This window comes from Penaeus japonicus, unplaced genomic scaffold (genome assembly GCF_977035675.1).
Source record: "Penaeus japonicus unplaced genomic scaffold, GWHDUDI00000001_assembly GWHDUDI00000012, whole genome shotgun sequence".
Lineage (NCBI taxonomy): Eukaryota > Metazoa > Arthropoda > Malacostraca > Decapoda > Penaeidae > Penaeus > Penaeus japonicus.
Genome location: NW_028234414.1, coordinates 44,775,180 through 44,797,679, shown reverse-complemented (window position 1 = coordinate 44,797,679; position 22,500 = coordinate 44,775,180). Strand labels below are relative to the sequence as shown.

The window sequence follows — 22,500 nt, the reverse complement described above, 5'->3', positions numbered from 1 at the left end:
ATTCTCCTTCTCATCTTACTCTTCCTCTTCCTCTTCCCCCTATCCTCGTTTATTCACTTATCTACCTCTCCTCGCCCTTCGTCCTTATTTCTCCCTTTTACTTCTTCTCCTCCGTCTATCTCCACTTTAACGCCCCTTTCCTTCTTTTCCTCCTCTTATTCTCCTTCCCCTCATCTACACTTCTCCTCTTGTTCCCCTTCCCCTCCACATCCATCGATTTTATTTATTTTCCCCTTTCCCTCTAATCCAATTCCTCCTTCCCCCTCCCCCACACTTTCCCCTTCATCTTCTTTCTTCCCCTCTCCACTTCCCCATCCCCTTCTTGTCATCCTCTTCTTCAAACCTTCATCTTCTTTCTAACCCTTTCCAACCCCCCACCCCCCATCTCGTCATCCACCCCTTCAATCTCTCCTCTCTCTCCGTTTCTTTTTTTTACCATCTCCATCCCCCCCCCCCCGGACAACCGCGGCCATGAATATAAACATGACTCTCAGTGCAGCCTCCGCGTGTAACAATGAAGCCGTAAGACCCAAGATCGACATCCTGATTCCGGATGCTCGATCGGAGGAGTCGAATCGGAGGAGTCGAATTAGAAGAGAAGAGTCGACTCGGGGAACCGAATCTCAGAGTCGAGTCGGAGACGCGCCGATATTATCGTTTATTGGCCTATCAAATTCCCTACATAAAAGACAGACAGTGATTCTTACCACATAAAAAGAGAAAACTCCGGGACTACACCGAGACTAAGCAATTTCGGAGTCTACAGAGCACATGAGAGAGAGAGAGAGAGAGAGAGAGAGAGAGAGAGAGAGAGAGAGAGAGAGAGAGAGAGAGAGAGAGAGAGAGAGAGAGAGAGAGAGAGAGAGAGAGAGAAATCTAGACTCACACGAACAAAGTCAAATTCAACCTTGGGGTATTAGCAATAGATCAATCTCGTTGCAAAACGTTTCCGCAACGATCGCTCCTTGATGCAGACGAGACTTCCCGAAGCGCTCGTCTCCTAAATAAGGGGAGGGGAGGGGATGGATGGAGGATGGGGGGTAAGGGGTGGGGAAAGGGAGGGGAGGGGGAGAGAAAGAGAGGAGAGGGGAGGGGAGGGGGATGGATGGAGACTAGGGGTAAGGGGAGGGGAAAGAGAGGGGAGGGGGAGAGAAAGAGAGGGAAAGGGAGGGGGATGGATGGAGGCTGGGGGTAAGGGGAGGGGTAAGGGGAGGGGAGAGGGAGGGGAGGGGGAGAGAAAGAGAAGGGAAGGGAGGGAGGGAGAGAGACAGAGAAAGAGAAAGAAAAAAAGAGAAAGAGAAAGAAAGAGAGAAAGCGTGTGTGCGTTTCAAGAAAAGAGGGGGAGAGAGGAAAGAAAGCCCAAGCTGCTGTTTCTCTCTGTCGTATCAAACTTCAATTAAGTAATGGGGAAGAGGAGGGGGGAAGGGGGATAAATACAAGGGAAGGGAGGAGGGGAAATAAAGGGGAGAAGAGGGACAGATTTGAAAACTTGAAACTTTCTTCTTTCCTCCTTTTTATTTACGACCACGAGGCGACTGGCGAAGGGTAGGAGGAGGAGGAGGAGGAGGAGGAGGAGGAGGAGGAGGAGGAGGAGGAGGAGGAGGAGAAGAAGGAAAAGGAGGAAGGGGTATATGGAGGATAGATGATTGAGATAAATAAATAAATAAATAGATAGATAGATAGATAGATAGACGGAAGGAACGAAAGGAGGGCGGTAGGGAAGAAGGGAAGAAGGGAGGTAAGGAGGTAGGAAGAGAGGGAAGAAGAGGAAGGCAGGATGAAAGACTCCTCCCCCCCCTCTCCCCTCAAGCCGCCGTTACACTGGAGCCTCCCATGGAAGCCAAGACGCCCATAAGCGGAATCTGTACGGCGTGTAATTGCTCCCATGTTCCAAGAAGATAATAATTATGATAAAAAAAAAGAAAAAAGAAAAAAAATCCCCGTCTTCCCCTCTTCATAAGAAACACACCCACGTCTCGGCGACCGTCTTATTCCCTCCCCCCAACCCCCCTTCCCCCACCCCCAAACCCCCTTCATCAAATTTTCATCAGTCCTTTTTTATTCCTCCTTTCTTCTCCCACTTGTCCTTATCTCTCTTCGTTCCGGAGGAGGAAAGACTTCAATATTCAACGGGGATTGGAAAAAAGGAGGGAGGGGAGGGGAGGAGGAGGATGACAAGCAAAGTGCCCGACGAAGAAAACGGGAAACAGGAAGAGAATGAAAGAAAACGTGAAACAGGAAGAAAATGTCCCCTGGGGATAAACATCTCCTAACCATGAAAAGGACAAAGGATCAATTAATGGAGATCCGGCCAAGATCTACTGCCTACGATATAGGACAGACGGTGGGGTGTGGGCGTAGGGATGCGCCGCTCACACCACTCACGTCACGTCGCAAGGGACTGAAAGTGAAGGCGTACTTACCACGTCAATCCTGGGCGTGGGGCACTGGGCCAGACGGGCGTCGTTCACGTCCACGCGCCCTCCGAACATCGTCGGTCTCGCTGCCACGCCCGCCGACGACGCCGCGGCGACGCCCGCGAGGGACGGGCAGTGCGGCGCGTACCTGCAGGCGGCGCCGCACCAGGTGCAGCGGTAGCGCGGGTGGCGGGTGACGCAGAGGGAGCAGTCGTGGTGGCCGCGGTGGGCGCCCAGCACGCCGCACTTGTAGAGCGTGAGCGGGCGCGCGTCCACCACGTGGTCGCGGTTCCACACCAGCGTGACGCGGGCCTCGTACTCGCCCTCGCCCGACTCGTAGCGGTACACGGTGGGCTCGCACACCACCCGTTGCACGCGCCGGTGGTACTGGTGGCTGCTGGTGGCCGTGGTGGTGGGCGTGATGCTGCCGTCGTCCTCGTCCGCGGCGCCCATGACCCGCGCGCCCACCAGCATGGTCGCGCCCTCGATGCTCACCACGCACTGGAAGCCCAGCTGGCCCACGCGCGGCACCGGCAGGTTCTCCACCAGTAGCTGCAGCTCGCTCTTGGCGCCGTCGGCCGCCAGCAGCGGCGTCTGGTCCTGCCAGAACCGCGGGCAGAAGCCTGACCCGTGCGACGCGAGCTGGGCGGGGTTCTGATGTGGAAAATCCAAAGTGATTAAATAAAGTGCCCTCGTACACGTCTATATCTCCAAATGTCATCTCATTTTAAAGTGAAACTAAAAAGCAAGGAAGATTAATCAAGCTTACATCTACAGCAGTTCAGTCCAGCCGTCAACCAATACAATACTGAAGGCTCTTACCCTCTATGCTACATGCAACAATCGCTCAATCGCAGTCACCAAAGCACACACCACACTCACGTCACACAATGAACCGATCAGAGCAGAATCAAAGAGAAGCGAAAGTCGGAAATTGAGCATAATGAAAAGCGGACCTTCGCCCAAAGCAACAGACGAGAAAACAGACTCTCCATCATCAGGGATATCAAGAGAGCTTCTACGATAACCGAAGGCAGCGCAAACGAAGCGGAGAAGCGCAAAGGGAGCTTCAGGGCGTCAGAGTCAGCGCCGCCTCAAGGAGCGCGATGCCCAAGCAATAGTGCTTTCCTGGCGAGCTCCTACAGCAAGCCGCGGCAGTGCTTCTCGTCGCCGAGGCACCGGGGCGAGTCGCGGAGACTCTAAAGCGATTGAAAGACTCACAAGTGATGCTGGGTTTACTGCCCCGAGAGAGCTAAGACCTGGGTGTTATGTCTACGGTTTAGGTGTTAGTGGCTACGAGAGGCTGAAGTCTGGTGCTAAAGCGGCCGCCGCCCGAGCAGCGCCGGGCAGCGAGGTGCGGTGAGCTACAGAGCTACAGCCAGCGGAGCAGCGTGGCAGAGAAGGCGAGCGTGTTAGCGGAGTTTAGGAGCGGCGAGAGAGCGCCCTTGGCCATGCACATCACCCCGGCCCACACACCTCTCTCAGCAGCTGCAGGATGCTTACGTTTTCCCCAGACACGACGTTACCGCTGCACGTGGACGCGTTGTGCGTGCACGTGTTCTCGTAGACGCACCAGTTGCAGGCCCAGTCGCTCTTGACGCAGCTGCCGCAGGTGTTGTGGCGGCTGCAGTCGTAGAAGGCGAAGTTGCGCGACACGAAGTCCTTGTTGGTCTCGCTGGAGCGCACGGCCAGCGGCACCAGCACGTGGTCGTGGTGCGGCGGGATGGGCGGCCGGAACGAGCGCGCGGGCGTCATGCACGTCAGGCCCGTGGCCGTCACCAGGGCGTCCGCGGGGGGCGCAGAGCCCCACACGCACTGGTACTTGGCGCCCGCAGGCAGCTCCGGCAGAGTCCGGATCGTCAGCTGGACCTGGAAAGGAAAACAAAATCTAATTTAGAAAATGGATTTCATTCATAAAAATAAATAACCTAAAAAATGCAAAAGTATTCACAAACCAAGCTGCAAAAGCAACCGTTCCCTCCAGCCGTTTACACTTCAAAAGCAATCGCACCGCTCCATAATTCAGGCCACGGGCGCCGCCACAGGCCGTCACGGAAGACGGCCTCCCCTCCTCCCCCCTTCCCCCTTCCCCCTAGCCCTCAAGTCTCCCTCGGGGACCCCGACCTTACTTCTTTACGCCTCATACAAGACCAATTTCCCGCCGTCTTCGTCCCGGAGGACCACTCGACAGGAAGGAAGGGAGGGAGGGAGGGAGGGAGGGAGGGAGGGAGGGAGGGAGGGAGGGAGAGAGAGAGAGAGAAAGAGAGAGGGAGAGGGAAAGGGAGGGAGAGAGGGAGGGAGGGAGGGAGGGAGGGAGGGAGGGAGGGAGGGAGGGAGGGAGGGAGGGAGGGAGGGAGGGAGGGAGGGAGAGAGAGAGAAACCTAAAAAACCCAGCTGATCCCATCCAGGCCGATTTGACGGGATGAACACGCGTTCCCGCTCGCCCCGGCCGCATCTGTCACCCGCTTCCCCGCCAGCCGCACCGCCCGGATTTATGGCGGCGGAACAGAGCCTCCTTAGGCTTAGGTCTCGGAGGAGGAGGAGGAGGAGGAGGAGGAAGAGGAGGTAGATGAAATTAAAGGATAAGATGGAAGAGGAAGAGAAGCTAAGAAAGAGGGGGAGAAGACGAAGAAAGAAGAGGAGACGAAGAGGCGAAGGAGAAGACGACGAAGAGGCGAAGGAGAAGGAGAAGACGAAGAAAGAGGAGGAAGCCGAGGTTGATGTCGGAAGATGAAGCAAGACTCTCTATGATGCCTCAAAACAACCCGTCCCCGCCCACCCCCGCCCCCCACCCCCTCATCGACGAGACGCTCCGGTGCCCCTTACATCACCCCTTATTCCTCCCCGGAGGAGCCGTAACTCGGGCTCCGGAAAGAGTCCTTTCAATTACATCGCTTCTTGAGTATATCCCTCCCACTCCCCATCTTCCTCCTTTCCCTCTCTCTTTTTCCCTCTCTCCCTCCCCCTCTCCCTTTCCCTCTCTCTTTTTCCTTCTCCCTCTCCCTCTTCTCCCTCTCTCTTTCTCCCTCTCCCTCCCCCTCTCTCTTTCTCTCTCCCTCCCCCTCTCCCTCTCCCTCCCCCTCTCCCTTTCCCCTTCTCCCTCTCCCTATCCCTTTCTGTATCTCCCTCCCCCTCTCCCTCTCTCCCTCTCCCTTTCTCCCTCCTACCTATCCTCTAACCATCTCTTTTTCCCTATCCTTAACTTCACGCATCTTCGAACGACCCAGAACGACTCAGGACGACCAGATTCATAGTCCGCTTTGGATATTAACTTCCCGTTCTCTCTCTCCCCTCCTTCCCCCTCCCCACACCCCCTCCCCCCAATGCATGTCTGTTCGACGTCAACGCGATCATCGTTTATGAGGAAGACGACGAAGAATAAGTGGAAGAAGTGGAAGAAGTGGAAGAAGGAGATGATGATGATGACGTAGAAGGAGAAAAAGAAGTAGAAGAAGGAGAAATGGAAGATAAAGGTGACGATGACGACGAAGATAAAGAAGTGGAAGAATGATGATGATGTATTATAATAATAATAATAATAATAATAATAATAATAATAAGACGGAGACGATGATGATGAAGGAAAAGGAAAAGAAGAAAACTAAGATGAAGAAGAAGCCAAAGAAGAAGAAGAAAAGGGAAATCAGTTGCGGTGAGGTTCGAGGAGGGGTAGGGGGGAGGGGAGGGGGGAAGTTCGCCCATGCAAGGTGTTGTTAAGGAGATTGGGTCGACGAGCAAAAGAGAGAGGGAAGGTGGGGGGGGGGGGGTAGAGTAAGTGGAAAGAGGAGGGAGAGAAGGGGAGGGAAGGAGGGGAGGTAGGGGGTTCCTCCTCGCTTCTTGGGGCAAATGAGGTGTTAAAATGCACGAGCCTGATGAATGGTAGGGGAAGGAGGGGAGGAGGGGAGGAGGGGAGGAAGGAAGGAAGGAAGGAGATGGGGAGAAGAGAGAGGAGGAAGGAAGGAAGGAAGGAGATGGGGAGAAAAGAGAGGAGGAAGGAAGGAAGGAAGGAGATGGGGAGAAGAGAGAGGAAGAAGGAAGGAAGGAAGGAGATGGGGAGAAGAGAGAGGAAAGGAGGAGGAGGAGGAGGAGGAGGAGGAGGAGGAGGAGGAGGAAGGGGGAAGGGAAGTAAGGCAACATAAAAGAAGGCAACATAAAACCAATGACAGTCAATGAGGTTAAAGCACAGGGCTCTTACATCACCTACCCTCCCCCCCTCCCCTCTCCCCTCCCCCAGCCCAAATAAAAAGAAAAATAGATTTAGGATTTCATCTCCAAAGGGAAAATCTCACCCACCCCTCGTCCCTAAACCCCCCTTTCCCTAACCTCCCATCCCCACCCTCCACCCACCCCGCTGCCCCCCTTCCCAACCCCAACCCCCACCCCACCCAGTTGCCCCCCTCCCCCCATTCCCTCCCCCCTACCCTCTTCCCCCCCCCAGTCGACCCAACCTTGAGTCATTTACGGCAATGCTCTCGCGGCTTCTGGCTGTGAAAAGAACTCCCTTCCACGAAATATTCACTCTCGCCTTTCACTGATAAAAGAAAAACGGGGGAGATTCCTCTTCGCCTTCTTCTTCTTCTCCTTTTTTCCTTTTTCTTCTTCTTCTTCTTCTTCTCCTTTTTTCCTTTTTCTTTTTCTTCTTCTCCTTCTTCTTCTTCTTCTCCTTTTTTCCTTTTTCTTTTTCTTCTTCTCCTTCTTCTTCTTCTTCTTCTCCTTTTTTCCTTTTTCTTTTTCTTCTTCTCCTTCTTCTTCTTCTTTTCCCTTTTCCCTTTTTCTTTTTCTTTTCGTGTTCATCCGCTGAACACCCTCGGGGAGTTTCAAGTCTTTCGGTTCCGATGAGGAGGAAATTTGAATAACTCTCGCGTTCTCAAGCCTCCTTTTTATCTATCTTTCTTTCATTATTGCCTTTTCCTCTTCTTCCATATTCGTATTTACGGTATTAGATACGGTATATAAACACAGACTTAAATAACGGAACAGGATATTTTTCCCTCTCCCTCCCTCTTTATCTTTTTTCCTTTTACAAAATGTTGCTTTTCTACAATAGAGAAAGAGAGAAAATAAAGAGAAAGAAAAAAAGAGAGAAAGAGAAACAGAAAGAAAGAGAGAATAAGGTTAAGATAAGACAAACATCTGCTGTATAAATTACCTGCCTCCCCTTACCCCCCTCTTCCCCGCTCCCCTACCTCTCCTCTTAAAACAATCTCCCGATGTTCTTAATCTTAAACTCCCCCTCTCCCCTTCCCACACGCCCCCTCCCCCACCAATTCAAACGAAAGAAAGAAAAACCGCCATGAAACTTTGTCAAACTGAAAAATCAAAATGAAAATCACAAAGAAAAAAAAAATACCATTAATCTAAAGTAATACCGGATCATTTCGTTCATCAAAAAACTCGCAAAAGATTTTATGGGAAAAAAAGAGAGAAAATAAAATTGAAGGGGAGCGGGGGAGCGGGTGGAGAGGGCGGTTAAAAGGCCTATTATAATTATGGAATAAAAGATTAAAAATAAAAAAAATATAAGAAAACAAAAAAAAAGAAAAGAAAAATACCCTCTTGTTCCCCTCTTTCACATCCCTCCTTTCTTCCCTCCCTCCCTCCTTCCCTCCCTCCCCTCCTCCCTCCTCTCCCCCACGCCTGTCCTCCTCGTGAAATATTCAAAGACGATGAATCCCAAATTTCTTCACTTTTCCGATTAGATTGATTAGCTGTGGCGGCGGGGTTGGAGTGGGGTGGGGGTGGGGGGTGTCACTGGGTAGAGGCGAGGGGGGAGGGTGTTGCGGGGGGGAGGAGAAGAGAGGGGAGGGGAGGGGGGGCGGTGGCAAGCGAGGCGGAACCCGAGCGAAAAACGATCTCCGCCCTTCTAATGCCTTGATCCTAAGCTCGTTCCTTTTTCGTGTTTTTTTTTCTCTTTCTTTTCACCGGTTTGTGAGAAGAGAAAAAGAGAAAGATAAAAAAATAAAAAAGAATGAGATAAAAGAGAGAGAGAGAGAGAGAGAGAGAGAGAGAGAGAGAGAGAGAGAGAGAGAGAGAGAGAGAGAGAGAGAGAGAGAGAGAGAGAGAGAGAGAGAGAGAGAAGCTGCTTGAGAAAAAGAGAAAAAAAGAGAGAGATGCTACTGTGGCGGAGGGCGAGGGGCGAGGGGTGGGGAAAGAGAGAGAGGGAGGGGGCCCGGTGCCCTCGTAAGAGTGTGAAAGGGCGGTAACATATGCAAGAAAACAGTTTGGCTGGAGTGATTCAAAGAGGGCGAGAGCGAGGGATGGGGCGATGAGGAGAGGGAGAGGGAGAGGGAGAGGGAGGGGGGAGGGGGAGGGGGAGAGGGAGAGAGAGAGAGAGAGAGAGAGAGAGAGAGAGAGAGAGAGAGAGAGGAGAGAAGAGAGGGAGAGGGAGAGGGAGACAGACAGAGAGAGAGACAGAGAGAGAGAGAGAGAAAGAGTGAGAGAGAGAGAGAAGAGAGAAAAGAGAGAAAAGAGAGAAAAGAGAGAAAAGAGAAGAGAGAGAGAACTGAGAGGAAGCAATAGGAGGGGAGGAAGATATATATATATATGAGATGCAGAGACGCATCGGGAATACGCGAAGGAAGAGCGAATCAGTTAAGTGAATTAGTGGCGTTGTGGAAGCAGCGAGGACGACGCTAAACAGGGGCCGTACCTGACGCCGTGATGTATGGAGGGGTCTCTCTCCCTTCTCCCTTCTCCCTTCTCCCCCCTCTCCCCCCTCCACACTTTTCTTTCTTCCCTTCTCTCTCTTTCTTTCTTTTTCGTCTCCTTCTCTAAGTAGACCTCCTCCACCTCTACCTCCTCCTTTTTCTCCAATTCCTCCTACTTCTTCTTCTTCTTCTTCTTCTTCTTCTTCTTCTTCCGCCTCCTCCTCTTATTTCCTTCCTCTCCTTGTCCTACCTACTTCTCCCCTTCTCCTCCCCATCTACCCCTCTTCTCTCCCCTCGTTTCACGGGCCTGTAGGAGCGTCTTTTAGAACTTTCTGATGCGCATCTCCCAAGGATTACTTAAGGTCCTGAACTCCTCGGCTATTATCTTAAGTCTTGATCCTCTTCTCTCTCTCTCTCTCTCTCTCTCTCTCTCTCTCTCTCTCTCTCTCTCTCACACACACACACACACATGCGCGCGCGCGGGGGAAGGTAACTAATAGATAGATAAGCAAATAAAGGTAGATAGATTGAGAAACATATTGAGGGGGAAGGAGGAGCTAAGCGAAGGAAATAAAAGAGAGAAATAAAAATAGAAAGGACGAGATAGATAGACAGATAGATAGATAGATAGATAGGTAAGGAGAGAGGGAGTTTAGGGGAAGGAGGAGCTAAGCGAAGGAAATAAAATAAAGAATTCGAAATAGAAAGGGACGAGACAGATAGATAGATAGACAGATACGTAAGGAGAGAGGGAGAGACGAAAGGAGAAAGGGAGTTTAGAAGGAAGGAGGGAGGGAGTTTAGAAGGAAGGAGAGACGAAGAGACGAAAGGAGGAAGGGAGAGAGAGAAGGGAGAGAGGGGAGAGAGGGAAGGGAAGGGAGGGAGGGAGGGAGGGAGGGAGAGAAGAGGGGGTCTAGCTCATCCTTCTGGCACGTTCCTGGAGACTGATCTTGATTAAAATTCATTAAGATTGTTTCCCAGGCTCCATTTACAAGGGCGGGATGCTGGGAGGAAGACGGGAGAGATGGCGTGTGTGTGTGTGTGTGAGCGTCAGCGTGTGTGCATAAGTGAGCGAGTGAGTGAGTGCTTGGGTGAATAGTGTGTATATATGTGTGTGTGAATATGTGTGTGTATATATATATATATGTGTGTGTGTGTGTGTGTGTGTGTGTGTGTGTGTGTGTGTGTGTGTGTGTGTGTGTGTGTGTGTGTGTGTGTGTGTGTGCGTGTGTGTGTGTGTGCGTGTGTGTGTGTGTGTGTGTGTGTGTGTGTGTGTGTGTGTGTGTGTGTGTGTGTGTGTGTGTGTGTGTGTGCGTGTGTGTGTGTGTGTGTGTTTGCGTTTGCGTGTGCGTGTGCGTGTGTGTGTGTGTGTGTGCGTGTATGTATCTAGAAGAGCCTCATAGAGAGAGAGAAAGAGGAAGGATAGCCAATGGGGTGAAGGGCATGTTAATTTTCCATCAGGAATGTGTTACAACACAGCGGAGAAGAGAGAAGGAGGGGAGGAGGGAGGGAGAGGAGGAGGGTAGGAGGGAGGGGAGGCGGCGGGAGAGTGAAGGCAGGTGTGACGTGAAGATGTGTTCCATTAAGCTTTATTTTTTCTTCCTCTTAAACAATTTTTCACATATTTTTTTCCTTTCCCTTCTCCCCCTCTTCAGCCAAAATTGAGGGGCTGTCGCCAGGCTGATATTAAGGAGGAATAGAATGTGATGGGGTGGAGAGGGGAAAGGAGAGGGAGAAGAGAGTAAAGGAGAGGGAGAAGAGGGAAAGGAAAGGAAGGGAATGGGAGAAATGAAAAGGAGAGGGGGAGAGGGGAAGAAGAGAGGGGAGAATCGGGAAGGGGGGAGAAGATGAGAAGAGAACAGGGGGTGAGGGGGAGAAGAGAGCAGGGGAAAGAAGGGGACGAGAGGAGAGAAAGGGAAGGGAGAGAGGAGATGCAAGAGGAAAATTAGGAGGGAGGGAAGGAGAGAGAGAGAGAGAGAGAGAGAGAGAGAGAGAGAGAGAGAGAGAGAGAGAGAGAGAGAGAGAGAGAGAGAGAGAGAGAGAGAGAGAGAGAGAAAACGGGGAGCGAGTTAACAAACCATCAGTCAATGAAGAATCATCACATACTAATCATATGCATATCTGTCAAAGCACAAGAGGAAATCATACTTGGAATTAATATAAAGAAAAACTAAAAAAGATATATAATAATGATAATAAATAAATTACCATACCATTTCCTTCTACTCGACCGTCTATCCTTCACTCCGCCCCCTCCCCCTCCCCCTCCCCCTCCCCTCCCCCTAAACCTTATTACCATACCTCCCCATTTCTTTTCCCCTTACCCTCCGACGCCCTTCGTGTTTTGCATCTTCCCCCTCTTATCGTCTCCATCTCCATCTCCATCTCCTCCTCTTATTTATCTTCTTGCTTCTCACTTCTCTCTTCTTCTTCTTCTTTTTCTTCCTCCTCCCCCCCCCCCCTCCATTTCCTTCGACGCAATAAAGGGGGCACAAGACGTCAAGGCAACACAAAGGCGCTTCCACAATGAAACACGTCGCGGACAAGATCAGGGCTGTGAGAAGGGGAGGGGGGGGGGGGGAGAGGAAGGAGGAGAGGGGGAGAGGTGAGAAAGGAAGTAGGAGGGAGGGAGGGAGGGAGGGAGGGAGGGAGGAAAGTAGGGATGGAGGGAAAGGAAGGCAAAGGGAGAGGGAGAAAGAGAAAGAGATAAGATATTACATACTAGAAAAATTCTCAATGACTCTCTTCCAAAAATCCCCCCCCTCCTCTCCCCCCCCTCTTTAAATTCTTCTGGATCTTCCTTTTTTCTCGAAGTCGACAAATCTCTCTCTCTCTCCTCCTCTTCCTCCTCCTCCTTCAAGATAAATGCCTCGGGCTGGCGCTCCTTTTCGGGAGGGGAGGGAGAAGGGAGGGAGAAGGGAAAGATGGTGGGAGGGAGAAGGGAGGGAGAAAGGAGGGAAAAGGGAGGAGGGAGGGAGGGAGAGGGAAAAGGGAGGAGGGACGGAGGGAGGGACGGGGAGGGAGAGAGATGGAGAGAGAGAAAGAGAGATGATAGAAAGATGAGAAAGACAGAGAGAGATAAAAAAAAAAAAAAAAAAAAAAAAAAAAAAAAAAAAAAAAACCATCTCACATACACCCTCACCCTCACCCCCTTAACTTCCTTCCCCATCTCCCTTAAAAAAAAAAACACTCAACCGCCAAAAATCAAGAGAAAAAGCAAAATCTTTTTAAAAGAAAGCGCGTAGAGGCGGCGGACTCCGTATCAATCAGCGAGGCCGTGACACCCGCTGATTATCACAATTAGCAACAGAGCAACCGGCCACTCCAAACACCCCTCGCTGCAACGAACTCACGCCATGTTGCACACCCTTGCACACCCTGGCCCGCCGCAAGAGTGTGGACGCGTCGAAAAAGGAAGGAGATAACGCGGAGAGAGGAAGAGGAAATGAATGAAGAAAGGGAAGGAAGGAAGGAGGGAAGGTGGGAAGGAGGGAAGGAGGGAAGGAGGGAAGGAGGGAAGGAGGGAAGGAGGGAAGGAGGGAAGGAGGGAAGGAGGGAAGAAGGGACGGAGGAGAAAGGGAGAAAAAGAGAGGGAGGAGAATAAGTAAATAAATGAATAAAAGATAAGGAAGATGAAGATTGAGGCGAGAGTGAGCAAGAATATTGAGAGCAAAGAGAGAGAGAGAGAGAAGAGGAGAGAATGAGAATAAGAAGATGAGGAAGAAACAAGATACAGAGAAGAAAAAGGAAGAAAAAGAGGGAAGAAAATAAGCCAATAAACAAAAGAAAACGGAGATGGAGAGAGCGATCCAATAAATGAAGAGCAAAAAGAGAAAAAAAGGGAAAAGAGAAGAGGGGATAAGCAGAGGACAAAGAAGAGCAACTAATCATCGCAAGAGAAAGAAGAAAATGAAGATTAAAGACAGGAGGAGGCGTGCGTGATGGGAACGAGGCACTATCACTTACGAGGACGCACTCTGAATCACGTGAATTTGCTACTCTGTGTTTAGGCGCCCTCGGGAGACCACCTACTCGGTCTTCATTCCCAGCTTTCTTCACCTTCTCCTCCCCTCCCCACCCCACACACTCCTACTCCTTCTCCTTCTCCTCCTCCTTCTCCTCCTCCTACTACTACTACTTCTTTTTCTTTCTCTTCCTCCTCCTCCTCTTTACTCTTTCTTCTCTTCTTCCTCCTCCTCCTTCCTCTTCTCTTTCTCCCCCTGCTCAGTCTTCTCTCTCTGCTCCTCCAACTCCCTCCCCTCTCTCTCTCCCTCCAACCCCTATCCCTCCCTCTCATAACATCCTCGACAAGACCGAACAAAAACAACAAAAACAACCCAGCAACCACGGCTGCACCCAACGCCAACAACAACAACATAGATAAATAAAATAAATAAATTAAAAAACCCAGCAAGTGGCACTCCAGGACCGTGGTGTGCCGCGTCGCTTCCCGCTGCCACTTGAAGTGACCATCATCCCGAACCTTAACATCATTCTCAGTGCCACTGTGACACGGCCACTGCAATTACCCCATGGCACAGTGTCACTCCCGGCCACAGGCACTGCACCTACGCCCACTCCCACTCCCGGAGTCCGAGGGAGTGGGCGGACTCCGACCAGTATCCCGGGAAAGATTTGTGGAGATGATCATTGTTAACGAATGATGATTCAATTGCAAATCAAGAAAGAAAGAGAAAGAAAGAGAGAACGAAAGATGAAAAAATATAAGAGTAATGATGATAAAAAAGTAACAGTAGTAATTATAATAACAAATCATCAATACTAACAACAACGGCAATAGATGAATACAAATAAAGCAGAGCGCCCGCCTGCCCTCCCGCCCGCCCGCCCGCCTGAACCCCCATTAACACGAGAGCCAACAACCCCACCACACAGGACGACAAAAGGACCCTTAAATTGTTGGTGGAGAGTGAGTGACATCCTCATAACCCTCTTGTAACCACCCCCTCCTCCCTCCCTCCCTCCCTCCCTCCCTCCCTCCCTCCCTCCCTCCCTCCCACCCACCCACCCTCCCTCCTTCCCTCCCTCCACCTGCCTCCCCATCTGTCTCACCCACCCAACCCACCCCCTCGAAACCTCCCACTCCACCCCTGCCCGACCCACCCTTTCCAGCAGCACCCACACAGCCCACCTCCCCCGCCCATCCATCACGCCCTGTCATGTCCGCGGGACCCGCAGATAGAGAGACAACAGATAAACAACACCGGTTTTAAGGAGGCCTTCCTCGCCGCCAGCCAGCGTGCACTCCTCCTCCTCCTCCTCCTCCTCCTCCTCCTCCTCCTCCTCCTCCTCCTCCTCCTCCTCCTCCTGAGACTGTACTGCAACGCCGTGCACACAGAACAAGCGTCGCTGTCGATCAAATCCTTACGCCAAATCCGGGAACAACTCGACACTCGACCCTCCCTCCCTCCCCCTAACCCTCTCCCCACCCCTCCTCTCTTTCTCCCAAACCCTACTCCAACCCCTCCCGACCTCTCCCCCTACCCCCCACCCCCACTCTATCCCATCCCGCTAACACCTCCTGTCCACTTCACTCTTCGAGCTGTTACTGGGCAAGAGGCGAGTTTTGCTTGCGGGATGGAATCTCTAGTACTTTTTTTTTTCTTAGGATAGAAGAGGGGAACAATATAAAGAGAGAGAACTAGATATCTAAAAAAAAAATAAAGAAATGAGAAATCTGTGAGATGGTACGAAAAATAAGAGTAAGGAAAGGAAAGGGATAAGAAAGAGGAACAAAGAAAAAGGAAGACCAAAAGTGGATACAAATCTCAAACTCGAGACGAAACGAAGGAAGAATAAGAAGCTTCATGGATGGCAGTGAAAGGGGGTGGGAGTGGGTGGTGGGGGGAGGGGGAGGGAGGGAGGAAGGGAGAGAGAAAGAGAGAGAGAAAGAGGCGGAAAACAACTAAAATCCTTCAGAAAAAAAAGAGGAAAAGAGAGACCCAAAACCATGACCTAGGACGAGAGAGAGGACAGGGGAAAGGGGAAAAGAAAGAAAGAGGAGAGGATAGGGGAGGGGGGGGAGAGGAGAGTAAGAGATGGAGATCGGAGGAGAGAGAGGGCGTTTCCGAGACCACCAGCAAAACCCGGGCATGACTGGAGAATGCGCAGGCAGATGTGCGCGGCATGCAGGGAATGTGACGCTCAACTCCGCTCTTGCAATTTATTCGACGTCGCTGCATTTTCTCGTGCCTGCGACCTGACTAGCGGAACGCGGGGTGGGAGGGGGAGGGGAGGGTACGGGGCGTGGAGGAAAGGGGGGTCGCGTCTTTTGAGCCCTTCATCGGATACCGTTGCGGAGACTCGGAACGCTTGGGGGAAATTGGTCCCATGTGTGAGTATGTGCGTGTGCTGGCATCTTAACTGCCTGGCACTAAAATGGGACGAGGGGAAGGAAGAAGGAAGAGAGGGAAGGGGGCACGTGGCACAGATGAGCACGTGACGACGACGACGACGACGACGACGGCGGCGGCGACAACGACGACGACCCCATCAACGTGACGTCACACCTCAACCTGCACCCCTCCTACGGTCGGGAGGACGAGAGGAGGAGGAGGAGGGGCGTCGACGTTATATAACCCTCAGCGGGACAGCCGTACTAATCGGATTGTTCTTCGGAGATGTAAATAACAATTAGGCTTTTCCCTCGTGATCCGCCGATGACGGGCGCGTGTCCTCCTTCGGCTCTCCTCGAGGGGGACCTCTTCGGAGGAGTCCGTCCTTATGGAAGACCGCCCTCCGACCCAGAACATCGTCCGCACGCCCCGCCCCTTTCTCTCCCCTTCCTCTGCAACTGGCCACGCCCCCGACGGACCACCGCGAAGACACAGGGGCGCCCCTGCAGCGGCCGGACCCACGCGTCACGACGCCGGGGGCTTCGGGAACACCCAGGAGGAAACCATCTCGAGCTTTCTCGCCTCCTACCTCTCACCTTCCTCCTTCCCTCCTACCTACTTTTCCTTCCTACCTCCTACCTCCTCCTCCCTGCTCCTCCACTCCTCCTTCCCTTTCCTCTTACATCGGCTCCGGTGGTCCTTCCTGCGAGGTGCAGTGTTGAAGGTCACGGGAACGAGTCGCTCCTTATCCGTCTCCTCGACGCGTTCCCTGAAGCGCCCCCCCCTCCCCCTCCCCCTCTCCCAGCTGACCTTCCCGACTTTTCCTGAGTCCATGATCTACAAGTCTCCATGCATGGGGTCGCGGAGGGAGGGAGGGGGAGGGAGAGGGATGGGGGGGGGAGAGGAGGCGAGAAGAGTGTCCGAACTACGTGTAAATAAGGCTGACCAAAGGCGGGGAAGGTCAATCTCCATTTCCACCCTCCCAGTCCTATCTCCTATCTCCTATTTTCTATTTCCTCCTCCTCCTCCCTCCTTCCTTCCTTACTTCCTTCCTTCCTCTCCCCCACCAGCTCCCCCCCCCCTTCCTTCCTTCCTTCCTTCCTTTCCACCACCTCTCTTACCCCTTTCCCCCTCCCCCTCCCCTCCCCTCCCCTCCCCTCCCCTCCCCTTCCTTTCCTCGACGCGACAACAGCTAAGGGTAGGCCTACCTTCTCTCCTGGACCCGAAGAAGTCTCGTGGTCGATGGGCAGTCTATCCGGCAGAATCATCTCGAAGTCGATGCACTGCTGACCCGAGCCGAAGCTGAGCCAGCGAGGGGAGGAGAAGGTCGCCTTTTGACACGCTGACTGGACCGTGCATCTGTGGAGAGAGAGAAAGAGGAAATCAGATTAGATACAGAATCTCAAATATATAATTACGCATATTAATAGGAAAAAATCACATGTATCTACACTAAGAAAGAGAATAAAACAAATAAACCCTGACCAAACCAGGTCACTCTCCCACCCCCCAAAATAAATAAAAATAATAAATAAATAAAATATCCAAGCGCCACCATTCACCTCCACAACGCGCCCTCCGCCAAAATGTCCTTGACAACCCCCAACGACCCCTCGCGCCGGTCGTCCCGCAAACATCTTCTGGATCCTCCTAAGTGGATCGTCCAAAGTGGATCATCCAAAGTTGATCGTCCTAGGTGGGTCGTCTTAAGTAGATCATCCAAAGCGGATCATCCTAGGTGGGTCGTCTTAAGTGGATCATCAAAAGTGGATCGTCCTCAGTGGATCGTCCTAAGTGGCTCATCAAAAGTGGATCGTCATGGGTGGATCGTCCTAAGTGGATCATCCAAAGTGGATCGTCCTCGGTGGGTTGTATGAGCCGAGTCGTCTAAGTGAGTCGTCTTGGGTAGGTCGCCTTTGGTGGGTCGCCTTTGTGTTGCAGACAGCGGGGTCACGCTCGTCTCCGCCGGAACAACGACTCGGACAAGATAAGCTCGTCAGGCCCCTTCGCCGCGGTGGACGAGGTCGCCAGAGGTCGTCTCCAGGTGCGACTGGCCTTGTCGCTTGGAAGGAGGGAGGGAGAGAGAGAGGGAGGGAGGGAGGGAGGGAGGGAGGGAGGGAGGGAGGGAGGGAGGGAGAGAGAGAGAGAGAGAGAGAGAGAGAGAGAGAGACGGAGAGAGAGAGAGAGAGAGAGACGGAGAGAGAGAGAGAGAGAGAGAGAGAGAGAGAGAGAGAGAGAGAGAGAGAGAGAGAGAGAGAGAGAGAGAGAGAGAGAGAGAGAGAGAGAGAGAGAGAGAGAGAGAGAGAGAGAGAAGAGAGAGAGAGAGAGAGGAGAGAGAGAGAGAGAGAGAGAGAGAGAGAGAGAGAGAGAGGAGAGAGAGAGAGAGAGAGAGAGAGAGAGAGAGAGAGAGGAGAGAGAGAGAGAGAGAGAGAGAGAGAGAGAGAGAGAGAGAAGAGAGGAGAGAGAGAGAGAGAGAGAGAGAGAGAGAGAGGAAGAGAGAGGAGAAGAGAGAGAGAGAGAGAGAGAGAGAGAGAGAGAGAGAGAGAGAGAGAGAGAGAGAGAGAGAGAGAGAGAGAGAGAGAGAGGCTGTAGCGTTCTCTTGTCACTAATGCAAAAGTCCAAGCTGAACCATCCTCAAAAGATAAAAGATTCTGCCATCCTAAATAAGCGATTCCACGAATGGCATCAACGACATCAACAAGGTAACAGCAACAACGACGATGCAACAAAACGCAACAAAGGTGGTAATGGAAGCTATAAAAAAGATACAATGCTTGAAGCCTTCTTACTCGTCCTCCACCCCCTCCCCCTCCTCCACCACCTCCCCCTCCTCTTCCCTCTTCTCCTTCTCCTTCTTCTCCTTCTCCTTCTCCTTCTCCTTCTTTTCCTTCTTCTTCTCCTTCTCCTTCTCCTTCTCCTTCTCCTCCTCCTCCTCCTCCCTCCCCAACCCAACCCAACCCAACCCCCTCCAGTACCAACCTCCAACCCCCTCCCCCCCACCCCAACACCAACCTCCCACCTGCCATCCTGGGTGTAACCACTCCCTAAGGTCAACAGTAAGTGTCTGGCGCGATCGCTATCAGCAGCAACAGAGATAACAAATATGATACACCTGTGGGGGGGGGGGGGGGGAGGGAGAGGGGAGAAGGACTGGAAGGGGGAGGGGGAGGGGGAGGCGTAGGAGGGGAAGGAGGGGGAATGGAGAGGAGCGGAGGGGGAGTGGGAGAAGGATCGGAAGGGGGGAGAGGGAGAAGGATCGGAAGGGGGGAGGGGTAGGAGGGAGAGGGGGTAAAGGTAAGGGTAAGGGGAGGGGATAGGGGAGGGGTTAGAGCGAGCACGATCTCTCAGCTGAGACAACTTCGGGAGATCGCCTCCTTTCCACACCCGCTGAGAGAAGACTCGAGATCCTTTCCGACGACACGATGTGCAAAATAAGATGAAGGATTAAAACAAAAAGAAGAAAAACAACAACGCGCAATTAACAAACACACTGGAGAATGAAGCACATACATCCTCATCTATAGGGATGGAACAACGAAGAACCAAACGTGCTGTCATCCCTTCCGCCATAATCTCTCACTTTAAGGACACCCCTCCTGAACTAATACCCCCACCCCAACCCCCACCCCTAACCCCCACCTTTCGTCTCCCCGCCCTCAACCCCGTGCAAGATGTGGCATGGCAGTAATGACGACCTATAAGCACTAATGCTCCGATTCGGCCTAATGACCTGATCTGCCCTAATTAAACGCGAAGGTCCAATTCTTGCCACCTTCTACCCCTCCCTCCCACTCCCTCCCACCCTCCCTTCCTCCCTTCCTCCTTCCCTCCTCCCCTCTTTATGGTCCTTCTTATTTTTCTTCTCCTTCACCATCCCCTCTATCTCCTGTTATTACCACTCCCACTTAAGTTCTCCAGCGTCGCTTCCCCTACCCTTTATTACGGCTACTAATCTACTACTGCTATTCTTTCATCGTCGCCATTACTATCCTTCCTTTCTTCCTTCCGTTCCTCTTCTCTGTCTTGTCTTTTACCGTCGCTAACACCCTACCATTTATTAGTCCCCTTCCCCTTCCCCTCCCATACTTCTCTCAACCCTCCACCCCCTCTTCCCCCCTCCCCTCCCCTCAACCAAACCTCTCTCTCTCTCTCTCTCTCTCTCTCTCTCTCTCTCTCTCTCTCTCTCTCTCTCTCTCTCTCTCTCTCTCTCTCTCTCTCTCCCTATCCCCTGCCCCTCCTTCCCTCCCTCCCTTCATCTTCACCCCCCCTCCTTTCCCCTTCCCCTCCACGCCCTCCCGACAGGTACAGATGGTTGGGACAAATTAGCCCTCTCGTACCACTTAGGAAAACAAGGATTGCCTCTCGACATCCGCCATTCCTCCTCGGTCAATCTTTGTCCCTTGAGCCTGCCCAGGTCTCGCCACGTTTCCCTTTTTTCTTCTTCTTCTTCTTCTTCTTCTTCTTCTTCTTCTTCTTCTTCTTCTTCTTCTTCTTCTTCTTCTTCTTCTTCTTCTTCTTCTTCTTCTTCTTCTTCTTCGTCTTCGTGTTCTTCTGCTTCGCCAGCCGATGGGTGGATCATGTCGTGAGTGTTCTCTCTCTCTCTCTCTCTCTCTCTCTCTCTCTCTCTCTCTCTCTCTCTCTCTCTCTCTCTCTCTCTCTCTCTCTCTCTCTCTCTCTTTTCTCTCTCTCTCTCTCTCTCGCTCTCGCTCTCTCTCTTTCATCATCATAACGGTACTACTTTTCTTTTATTTTCACTTGTTCAAGTGACTCATAATGAAGAAATCAATACGCAACAAAACTAAAAACAACAACACAGGAACCATAAGGATAATAATAATAATAATAATAATAATGATAATAATAATAATAACCAGTAAAAAATAAGACAAATAAATGATAAATATTACAAAATATGTAAAACAATCAACGCTCTCTCCCGTTCACCCCCCCCCCCATTTAAAAAATATCGACACCTGCCATAGCACCCCCCCCCTAACCCCCCCGCCGCGTCGCGTCGCCCCGTCCCCAGTAGCAAGCGTGTGCGTGGCCGCGGGCCGTAAACTCATCTCCGTGCAGAATATGCAAGATTGCACAGCCAGCGTCATATCCTGCCCTAGATTAAGCTTCATGGGGGAGGGGATGGCTAGGGGAGGGGTAGTGGAGGAAGAGGGGAGAGGGGAGAGGGGACGGGAGAAGAGATGATGAAGAAGCAATTGGGAGAAGAGAGAGAAGGGCAGAGGAAAACGAGGAGGGGGGGAGGAGGAGGGAGATGAAGAAGAGGGTGAGGGGGAGTGGGGGGGGGGGAGAGAGGGGATTAGAGGAGGCACAACAAGAGCGCCGTTTGCGTGACGTGCGAGTCCTGCAGTGACGATACAAATAGGGCGTGCGCGAGGGCGTGCTGATAGGATCTTCGGGCCGTCGACGCCAAGAGATTGAGGTTATGGAGGAGTGTGGGGGAGGGGGAAGAGGGGGAGAGAGGGGGAGGGGGAGGGAGAAAGGGAGAGGGAGAGGGGGAGGGGGGAAGGAGAAGGAGAGGGAGTGGGGGAGATAGGAGAGGGAGAAAGGGAGAGGGGGGAGGGGGGAAGGAGAAGGAGAGGGAGAGGGGGAGAGACTTGGAATGGCAGAAGGAGAAGGAGAAGGAGAAGGAGAAGGAGAAGGAGAAGGAAAAGGAGAAAGGACAAGGGAGGAGTGAATAATAATAATAATAATAATAATAATAATAATAATAATAATACAGAAAAAGAAGGGGGAACGGAAACCCAGCAACGAGACCAGAAGGGGAGGGGGAGGAGGAGGAGGGAGGGGGGACGCCACCTCTGTTATGATAGGGGAGGAGATAGATGAACCTTCCCCCCCCACCCCCCACCCCTGGAGTCACCTTCCGCCACCTGAGTGGATCGGCCCAAATTGCCTTATGAGTTCGCGATTCTATTTTGAGGGGAAGGGAAGGGAGGGAAGGGGAGGGAAGGAGAGGGGGAAGGAGAGGGGGGGAAGGGAAAGGGTGGGAAGGGAAGGAGAGGGGAGGGGGAGGGAGGGGAAGCGGCGACGTCAGAGCACGACAAATATGGCCGACCGGATACAAGATGGGCTGCCGCAGATGGAGGGGCAATATTAGTTTTTCCCCCCCCTGTCCATCGCTCACTCTTCGTTTTTTTCCTTTTCTTTTTTCCCCTTTTTCTTTCTTTTTCTCCTTCCCCGCGGCGACGGTGCAACGTCAGCAGAGCGAGAGAAAGGGGAGCCTAAGCCTATGTCATCTTCGTCCCCACATGATTTCGGCAACATACAACATAGCGGAGTGGCGGACTACACGCAAAGTCTAGCACTGAAGCATGTGTGGAACTTGCAAGGTAAGATTGATGATAAAATATTAATTAAAAAAAACATTGACAATCTTTGTAAAAAAAAAAAAATAATAAAATAAAATAAAATAAATAAATAAATAAAAAATATCGCCAAAAAATATAATATAAATGTGATGATGGTGGTGGTAGTGGTGATGGTAATCATTATCCTCTTCAACGGCGTGAATAAACAAACAAATAAATAATCAGATGAGCATCGAGTGTATCGTGTGCCGACGGACATGAAGCCAGCTCCCGGATGCACTCCTAATCACTCCCGGAGAAGTAAACGGACGAGGCTCCAGCGGCAGTTCGAGCACACCAGCTGCGGAACTCCTCCTCTTCTTCTTATCCTCCTCCTTCTCTTCTTCTTCTTCTTCTTCCCTTCTTCCTCTTCCTCTTATTATTTTTTTTTTTCTTCACTCCCCTATCCATCTCCTCGTCACCGTCCTCCAAGGGAAGGATAGGCACGAGGGGGAGGGGAGGGGGGGGGCACCGCTAGCCACGCCAGAGATACTTCCAGTCGATGACCAGCTGAAGGCGACAGAGCCAGCTGCCCTGCTTGCAACCAGAAGCAGCAGGTCGGTCCGGAAGCTTACACGAGTCTATGACGATTCTACCTAATCTTATTTCATCTATTTATCTATCTCATTATCTTTTTTTTTTTTTCTTTTTGGATTAGGTTACCGAGTCCTTACATCTCAAGGGCGACTCAACGCGCCACGCCGAGGGAGGCAAA

At 51.9% G+C, this 22,500-nt stretch overlaps 1 protein-coding gene across 5 annotated transcripts in view; it reads right to left on the bottom strand.

Annotated features, from left to right (window-relative positions):
* Positions 1 to 22,500, bottom strand: part of LOC122257574 (plexin-B) — a 410,989-nt gene that overhangs the window by 51,477 nt on the left and 337,012 nt on the right. For 3 of the 5 annotated variants that reach the window (XM_086542851.1, XM_086542848.1, XM_086542850.1), the window contains exons 6-8: positions 16,629 to 16,779; positions 3,894 to 4,286; positions 2,424 to 3,071 (exon numbers count right to left, since the gene is read on the bottom strand). In XM_086542851.1, the coding sequence (XP_086398977.1) occupies positions 2,424 to 3,071; positions 3,894 to 4,286; positions 16,629 to 16,779 (1,192 nt within the window). The remainder of the gene's footprint in view (positions 1 to 2,423; positions 3,072 to 3,893; positions 4,287 to 16,628; positions 16,780 to 22,500) is intronic. The other 2 variants (XM_086542852.1, XM_086542849.1) reach the window with 1 other exon arrangement.